Below are 9,190 nucleotides of genomic sequence, written 5' to 3'. Positions count from 1 at the left end.
CTTTCTACGCCTAGCTGAAAGGCGTTAAAGAAAAGCGCTTATGGGAGACAACCCATGTTTTTACCTACAGTATTTTGTTTTTATTTTGTGTCTTGGAAGTTGTTTACTACTGTAGCAACATCTCCTTATCTTAGTTTAGTGTTTTGTTGTGCCAAGTAAAGTCGTTGATAGAAAAGTTCATACTAGATTTGGATTACTGCGCAGAAACAGATTTCTTTGCTGTCACGAATCTGGGATGTTTTCTCTGTAGGTAACTCAGAAAATTATGCCAATTTACGTGAGTGATCCTCAGATATGTACGCAACTTTCATTCAATTTGAGCATTTTCATTTGAGCAAGTCTGGTGCCTCGATAAAATTCGTCAATACAAACTGTTCTGTTTTGACAGATTCTGCCTTTTATTTCGCATTGCCTCTTTTGCTATGTTGGATGAATTTCTTTGATCCATTAATGTCCAGTAGCTTTATGCAATGTCCAGAAGTGTTAAGAATGATTGTGTCACCTCTGAACATGTTAATTTTTATTGTCGCTAACCCTCTAATGAGTTGTTCTAAGTTTGGTGTGGAGGAAGTTTTCAAGGATCAAGAGAGGAGTATGATGCAACATGATCAAGGAGAGTGAAAGCTCTAAGCTTGGGGATGCCCCGGTGGTTCACCCCTGCATATTCTAAGAAGACTCAAGCGTCTAAGCTTGGGGATGCCCAAGGCATCCCCTTCTTCATCGACAACATTATCAGGTTCCTCCCCTGAAACTATATTTTTATTCCATCACATCTTATGTGCTTTGCTTGGAGCGTCGGTTTGTTTTTGTTTTTTGTTTTGTTTGAATAAAATGGATCCTAGCATTCACTTTATGGGAGAGAGACACGCTCCGCTGTAGCATATGGACAAGTATGTCCTTAGGCTTTACTCATAATATTCATGGCGAAGTTTCTTCTTCGTTAAATTGTTATATGGTTGGAATTGGAAAATGATACATGTAGTAATTGCTATAATGTCTTGGGTAATGTGATACTTGGCAATTGTTGTGCTCATGTTTAAGCTCTTGCATCATATGCTTTGCACCCATTAATGAAGAAATACATAGAGCATGCTAAAATTTGGTTTGCATATTTGGTTTCTCTAAGGTCTAGATAATTTCTAGTATTGAGTTTGAACAACAAGGAAGACGGTGTAGAGTCTTATAATATTTACAATATGTCTTTTATGTGAGTTTTGCTGCACCGGTTCATCCTTGTGTTTGTTTCAAATAGCCTTGCTAGCCTAAACCTTGTATCGAGAGGGAATACTTCTCATGCATCCAAAATACTTGAGCCAACCACTATGCCATTTGTGTCCACCATACCTACCTACTACATGGTATTTTCCGCCATTCCAAAGTAAATTGCTTGAGTGCTACCTTTAAAATTCCATCATTCACCTTTGCAATATATAGCTCATGGGACAAATAGCTTAAAAACTATTGTGGTATTGAATATGTAATTATGCACTTTATCTCTTATTAAGTTGTTTGTTGTGCGATAACCATGTTCACTGGGGACGCCATCAACTACTCTTTGTTGAATTTCATGTGAGTTGCTATGCATGTTCGTCTTGTCTGAAGTAAGAGAGATCTACCACCTTATGATTAAGCATGCATATTGTTAGAGAAGAACATTGGACCGCTAACTAAAGCCATGATCCATGGTGGAAGTTTCAGTTTTGGACAATATCCTCAATCTCATATGAGAAAATTATTAATTGTTGTTACATGCTTATGCATAAAAGAGGAGTCCATTATCTGTTGTCTATGTTGTCCCGGTATGGATGTCTAAGTTGAGAATAATCAATAGCGAGAAATCCAATGCGAGCTTTCTCCTTAGACCTTTGTACATGCGGCATAGAGGTACCCCTTTGTGACACTTGGTTAAAACATGTGCATTGTGATGATCCGGTAGTCCAAGCTAATTAGGACAAGGTGCGGGCACTATTAGTATACTATGCATGAGGCTTGCAACTTGTAAGATATAATTTACATGATACATATGCTTTATTACTACCGTTGACAAAATTGTTTCATGTTTTCAAAATCAAAGCTCTAGCACAAATATAGCAATCGATGCTTTTCCTCTATGGAGGACCATTCTTTTACTTTCATTGTTGAGTCAGTTCACCTATTTCTCTCCACCTCAAGAAGCAAACACTTGTGTGAACTGTGCATTGATTCCTACATACTTGCTTATTGCACTTATTATATTACTCTATGTTGACAATATCCATAAGATATACATGTTACAAGTTGAAAGCAACCGCTGAAACTTAATCTTCCTTTGTGTTGCTTCAATGCTTTTACTTTGAATTATTGCTTTATGAGTTAACTCTTATGCAAGACTTATTGATGCTTGTCTTGAAGTGCTATTCATGAAAAGTCTTTGCTTTATGATTCACTTGTTTACTCATGTCATATACATTGTTTTGATCGCTGCATTCACTACATATGCTTTACAAATAGTATGATCAAGGTTATGATGGCATGTCACTCGAGAAATTATACGTGTTATCGTTTTACCTTCGGGACGACAGAACTAAGCTTGGGGATGCTGATACGTCTCCAACGTATCGATAATTTCTTATGTTCCATGCCACATTATTGATGTTATCTACATGTTTTATGCACACTTTATGTCATATTCGTGCATTTTCTGGAACTAACCTATTAACAAGATGCCGAAGTGCCGATTCTTGTTTTTTGCTGTTTTTGGTTTCAGAAATCCTAGTAACGAAATATTCTCGGAATTGGACGAAATCAACGCCCGGGGTCCTATTTTGCCACGAAGCTTCCGAGAAGACCGAAGAGGAGACGAAGTGGGGCCACGAGGTGGCCACACCCTAGGGCGGCGCGGCCCCCCTTGGCCGCGCGGCCGTGGTGTGGGCCCTCGTGCCGCCTCTGACCTGCCCTTCCGCCTACTTAAAGCCTCCGTTGCGAAACCCCCGATGCACCGAGAGCCACGATACGGAAAACCTTCCCGGAGACGCCGCCGCCGCCGATCCCATCTCGGGGGATCCAGAGATCGCCTCCGGCACCCTGCCGGAGAGGGGAATCATCTCCCGGAGGACTCTACGCCGCCATGGTCGCCTCCGGAGTGATGAGTGAGTAGTCTACCCCTGGACTATGGGTCCATAGCAGTAGCTAGATGGTTGTCTTCTCCCCATTGTGCTATCATTGTCGGATCTTGTGAGCTGCCTAACATGATCAAGATCATCTATCTGTAATTCTATATGTTGCGTTTGTTGGGATCTGATGAATAGAGAATACTTGTTATGTTGATTATCAAAGTTATGTCTATGTGTTGTTTATGATCTTGCATGCTCTCCGTTACTAGTAGATGCTCTGGTCAAGTAGATGCTTGTAACTCCAAGAGGGAGTATTTATGCTCGATAGTGGGTTCATGCCTCCATTGATATCTGGGACGATGTGATGAAAGTTCTAAGGTTGTGGATGTCTTGTTGCCACTAGGGATAAAACATTGGTGCTATGTTCAAGGATGTAGTTACTGATTACATTACGCGCAATACTTAATGCAATTGTCTGTTGTTAGCAACTTAATATCGGAGGGGTTCGGATGATAACACGAAGGTGGACTTTTTAGGCATAGATGCATGCTGGATGGCGGTCTATGTACTTTGTCGTAATGCCCAATTAAATCTCACTATACTCATCATAATATGTATGTGCATGGTCATGCCCTCTTTATTTGTCAATTGCCCAACTGTAATTTGTTCACCCAACATGCTGTTTATCTTATGGGAGAGACACCTCTAGTGAACTGTGGACCCCGGTCCAATTCTCTATACTGAAATACAATCTACTGCAATACTGTTCTACTGTTTTCTGCAAACAATCATCTTCCACACAATACGGTTAATCCTTTGTTACAGCAAGCCGGTGAGATTGACAACCTCACTGTTTCGTTGGGGCAAAGTACTTTGGTTGTGTTGTGCAGGTTCCACGTTGGCGCCGGAATCCCTGGTGTTGCGCCGCACTACATCCCGCCGCCATCAACCTTCAACGTGCTTCTTGGCTCCTCCTGGTTCGATAAACCTTGGTTTCTTTCTGAGGGAAAACTTGCTGCTGTGCGCATCATACCTTCCTCTTGGGGTTCCCAACGAACGTGTGAGTTACACGCCATCACTGATGTCTTCACAAAGCCATCAACACGGTTGATGTTAGACCGTTTCAAGCACAATCTAAACCTTGTACATAGTGGTTTAGATTGAGGGGGCATGTTAAAACTAAGATAGTGTAGAGATATTCCTTGACACGCAAGTCTATAAGCGCGATCAAATCTCAACCTACCATGTAACCGTGTATGAGCTGAATATAAATAGAGGAGAAAGGTCTACGGGTCATCCCACGTCAAAACACATATACCTGAGCAATCTGTCATCGGCGACGAGACGGCTCCACCACTTACATGTGGCCGCAGCATGGACGAGACAAAGAGGGAAGACAGTCAGCAGTTTGAGAATGAGACGGAGGAGCTTGTCGGAGACGTCTTGTAGGGTCGTCGTTGTCGGCAGCTCAGCCACCATGGGAGTCGGGCGATATCGAGATCGATAGTCAAATCCCTTATCTTTTGGGACGTGATCATCGTCGCGTGCACTTAGTTTGATTAGCGCGAATTTCATCCTTCAACCAAGTCAGAACTGGACGTGATATTCCTGTGTAGTTAAACGTGGCATCGCCTCAAGTCAAAACTCAAAACTAGATATAAGATGCATACATCAAAACAACACCAAGATTTACCGAGGACAAATAATCATAACAAAACGATACCGAGATTCGGTAACGCAGTTTGCCATCCTTTACGGGCACTCCTCGCCTCCTCCCTAGGTACTATCACGGTACCGTCGAAGACAAGCCCACCGAGGTGTACATACACATCAGATCTACCACGGACATCGGACCGTCCCCGAAAATTAATCTTGTGTCTAACCTACAATTTACGTCTAGTCTATATTGGCTATTCCTGGTGCCTTTATATATTAGGCCAGGTTACAGAATTCGAATCCAACACGGAAAGTTCCAAATAATTACAATTCCAAATGTAGCAGTACTCATATACATATTTGACACATATCTCAACATTAGAAAATTTAGGGAGAAGTGGCGGCCGTCCATCGGCGATGACGAAGAAGGGACGAAGACGAGGCTGCGGTGGTGCCGGTCATTGTGGTAGCTCCCTGCGACGGGGTGCGGGCGCCTAACACCGGCAAAAGAGGGGAACAATCTGCCGTCGGCGACGAGATGGCGCCACCGCTTGCACGTGGCCGCGGCGCAAACGAGGCAGAGAGGGGAGGTGATCAAAAGTTGGAGGATGAGACGGAGGAGCTTGTCGGAGACGTCGCGCAAGATTGAGATCGATAATCAAATCCCTTATCTTTAGGGACGTGATGATCGTCGCGTGCAGTTAGTTTGATTAGCGGGAAGTTTATCCATCAATCAATTCAGAACTGGACGTGACAGTCGCGTGTAGTTTTAGACGTGGCACGGCCTCAAGTCAAAATTAGATAAGATGTAGCAGTAATTACGGAAGAAAAACAGACCTTCATTCAAAAAGAAATACGTACAAAAACGTGGCATTGACGTTGCTGTGTTTGATGGTTTTTGCATCATGAACACACCAGAACAAATCCCAAACAAAATGGTGCGAGAACAACCTTAACTACAGGGCTACAAAGCTTACGAGTAGTAATAATTTACTGGACGGCTGCAGATTGGGGCTTCATGGTGCAAGTGCAAGAAGCGATCAAGCGGCCTGCATAGTCGCGGCCCTCCCCCTCTGCCCAAAGCGAGAGACGGCGTAGCTCCGGCTCCTGCCAAACGCCACGTCGGCGCCGGCGAGACCCCCGAAGTCGCAGGGCCTGTCCTCGTCGATCTTCCCCATGGCCACGCTCTGGCTCCGGGGCACGACCGGCGGCTCCGGCGGCGGCGCCCGCCTCTCGGACGCGGCGCGCATGAGCTCCCGCAGGTCGCTGTCGCCGGCGAAGGAGCGCGAGGAGGAGGACGGGGAGGCGGAGCAGCTGCGGAAGTCGTCGCCGGACCTGCTGCAGGACCTGGGCGTGCCGGGGAAGGACGGGTAGCCGAAGGCGGCGTCGCCCGGGAACTGGCCCGCGCAGCTGGTGAGCCCCCGCACGTAGAGGTCGCGCGCGCGGCCCAGCGCCCGTCCCGGCGCCCGCCACAGCCAGCTCACCCGATTCTTGCCGCCGCTGCCCATTCGGCTCATGCCCCGCTTGTTACTCAAGGCCGTCGTCAACCAACTCTGCTAGCCACGGGTCTTTGATTTGAAGAAGAAACTACTGGGAAGAAGATGTGTGTTGCTCGCGATCGACAGGGTTTTGGTTATATAGATAGATATAGATATCAAAGGACCGGAATTGCATATATATTGGCTTTCTTTCGCTTTCCTGTGAGTACTATTCAATGTGATAATTGTGCTGGTAATAAATACACAACTTAGAGAGAGTATAATTCTCCTGTACCACTAGTGTTAGACGAGCCCACAGGGCACAGGTGGGTGGCGGCTGAGGACCGGGCACTTCCAACGCCGCCTGCTGACTTGTGATCGCAACGCAAGGTGGACACACCTGTGTGTACCGTGTACACGCACAGTACACGCGTATAGCGTAAATCAACCTGCAATCTTTGCGAAGATGCCACTCATGATACGTACTTACACCTTGCGATTTTTCTGTGAATTTGGTCCTATCACTGTTTAAAGGTGGACACACCCGTGTATTGTGTACACTTACAGTACACGCGTAGAGCGTAAATAAATTTGCAATCTCGCGAAGATGACACTGTACATACCTTGCAATTCTGTGAATTGCGTGTTCCTACTGTCGAAAACAAACTAAAGTGTGAATTTTTGTACGACGAGCTACAACATAGCTTTTTTTAAAATAAAAACAATTCTAAATGTAGGCACTGTTGTGTTCAATCACTTTGTAAAGTTTGAACCCGAGATACCTTATATTCGAGTAAGCACAAAAATAACAAAGTCTGTCAGATTTTAAGATTGTGAGAGTTTGTACTGATCACTACTATATAGATATCCGAATTTGTTATTTTTGTACAGCCTCAAATATTTCGAGTCGTAATTTTGTACGTTGGTAGAACACAAGATTATCTACATCTAGATTTATTTTCATATTTTTTATACCTTAAATATCATTTTTTTATTTTTCAAAAAACGAGCTACCCATAGCTCGAGCTACATTTGTAGTTTGCGACAGTTATATTCGAAACTAGATCGTCCGGTGAGCATCCCTTGATTCTTTTTTGGTGAGAGGGATGAGTACCCCTTGTTAATGTCCAAAAGTTTTTGGTGCGCTCTATCCAAACTTCCATTGTATCCCAAACGGCTGCCCAGCCAGCTAGAAACAAAATCATTGTCGTCATATCTTTCTCTGTTACCTATCTTCTATACAAAAGAACATTACATCGTATTCGGAAGCAACTCAGGATACAAATGGCACTATCAATACAGCAGGCCGGACACGAATTACGTTAGTTTCAGAACTAGGAAGAATCAGATATCGATCAGATGATGCATGTGCGATCCTTGTGGTCAGATGATTACAACCTTTCTCTGTAGTACCACCACCAAGCTAGAAACCAAACCACCGTCGCATCACATCATTATCATCGTCGCTCTCCGTTTCCATGCACATGAACATGACATCAACCATGGTTTGGCAGCACATGAAGATGCAAATGGCGCTATCAGCAGTTGCACGGTAACAAAAAGAGCACGATCGCTATGGATTATCATTGCAAGAAACAAACGAAGTGGTATGCCATAGCAGTAACGAAATTGCAATTACAGATATCGACGTCGATGAAATATATCGTGGTCTTAGTTTTGTACGAGTACTAGATAAGTACCATCGCCCTGGCAAGTGGCAACGCAGGATCACATACGATGCACATGGACATGGTCCATGGCTGACTTTTTGGGACGAACAAGCGATCAAATCCTCGCCAGCTCTGCGCGGAGCCACGGCATTGAACATTGTGGCAATGAATTGCGTGGGGACTGAGGGTCTTCAAAAGGGTGGCGTACGCGCTACTTGCTGAATGGTGATAGAGATAGGATAGTAGTGTTTCTATGGAAGAAAATGGCATATTTGCCATCGAAAAACCCGTGGTTTGCTGAATTACCACGAAACAAACATACTTAGCTCGTACTCCGTGTCTTGCCAAATTCTTGCAAGACACACAAATTCTTGAGGTCGTGCCACTTTGCCATGAGGGTGAACTAAAAGCCAAGGGTCTGAAATCCGTGTGTAAAAAAAAAAGGTCTTGCCCCACATGACAGATTGTCCTATAAGCAAGCCCTTCCAATGAGTAAAGCTTAAAAAAGTCAAATTATGTAAAGTTCATCAGGTTTTTAGATAAAATATTAACATACATAATACAAAATATATATCGTTAGATACATCCTAATTTCCCCCCATATGATATCTATATAACATTATAACTGCTAATAGTTTTTCTAAAAGTTTGATCAATGCTTACTTAGCTTTAAAAAAACATAGGGAGTATGTAGTTCGATTTTTTTCATAGATACCTGGCTTTTGGGGAATTTTAAAAAGCATATATTCAAAACTGAGGACACTATAATTTAGTCTATTTTATTGAATATAAAAGCAACCACCACATCCGACTTAGACCGGATTTTTCATGTCTTTTCGGTCTCAGGCCAACAAATCAATGAGCAGCGTGAGTGGTGGAGACATTGGACCAACGCACAACGATGTGTATTTGTATCCTTAAACTTCGGGTTTGGGAAATTGGCAACAATATTTTCGTGACAATGGCAACCCTGTGTGGAGTAAGAGTAAGATTTTCCCAACTTCTTGTCCATCTTGTTGGGGGCATTGAGCAGCGTGGGAAATTCTCTCGTCGTCCCTCTTTTGTAGTAGTGGGTCTAGTTTAGTCTTTGTGTCTTACAAGTAGTCAACTTATGTTGGTTCTTTAGTTGCATATCCGAACATCGAGGTTTGGCTAGCTTCGGATTCAAATGTAGTTAGATGGGCAAGGTATCTCATGATTTGTTTGGGCAAGTCTATGGTGGTTGTCCTTCCCTGTTCATCGTTTTCTTTTTTGAGATGACGAATGGTTTCTCAGATCACTCTCGCCGGTGATT

At 43.7% G+C, this 9,190-nt stretch overlaps 1 protein-coding gene across 1 annotated transcript; it reads right to left on the bottom strand.

The window, feature by feature from the left end:
- Positions 1–5,566: 5,566 nt before the first annotated feature.
- On the bottom strand, positions 5,567–6,391 carry LOC127334012 (uncharacterized). Its single transcript, XM_051360445.2, has one exon. The coding sequence runs from the start codon at positions 6,263–6,265 to the stop codon at positions 5,789–5,791; it is 477 nt and encodes a 158-aa protein (XP_051216405.1). The 5' UTR covers positions 6,266–6,391; the 3' UTR covers positions 5,567–5,788.
- Between the last annotated feature and the right edge of the window lie 2,799 nt (positions 6,392–9,190).

This window comes from Lolium perenne, chromosome 2, assembly GCF_019359855.2.
Source record: "Lolium perenne isolate Kyuss_39 chromosome 2, Kyuss_2.0, whole genome shotgun sequence".
Taxonomy (NCBI): Eukaryota; Viridiplantae; Streptophyta; class Magnoliopsida; order Poales; family Poaceae; genus Lolium; species Lolium perenne.
Note: the sequence above shows the minus strand (reverse complement) of the source record. Positions and strands in the feature narration are given on the sequence as shown.

Coding starts and splice junctions, on each gene's coding strand:
- LOC127334012 (XM_051360445.2), bottom strand. CDS start 6,265: ATGAGCCGAATGGGCAGCGGCGGCAAGAATCGGGTGAGCTGGCTGTGG.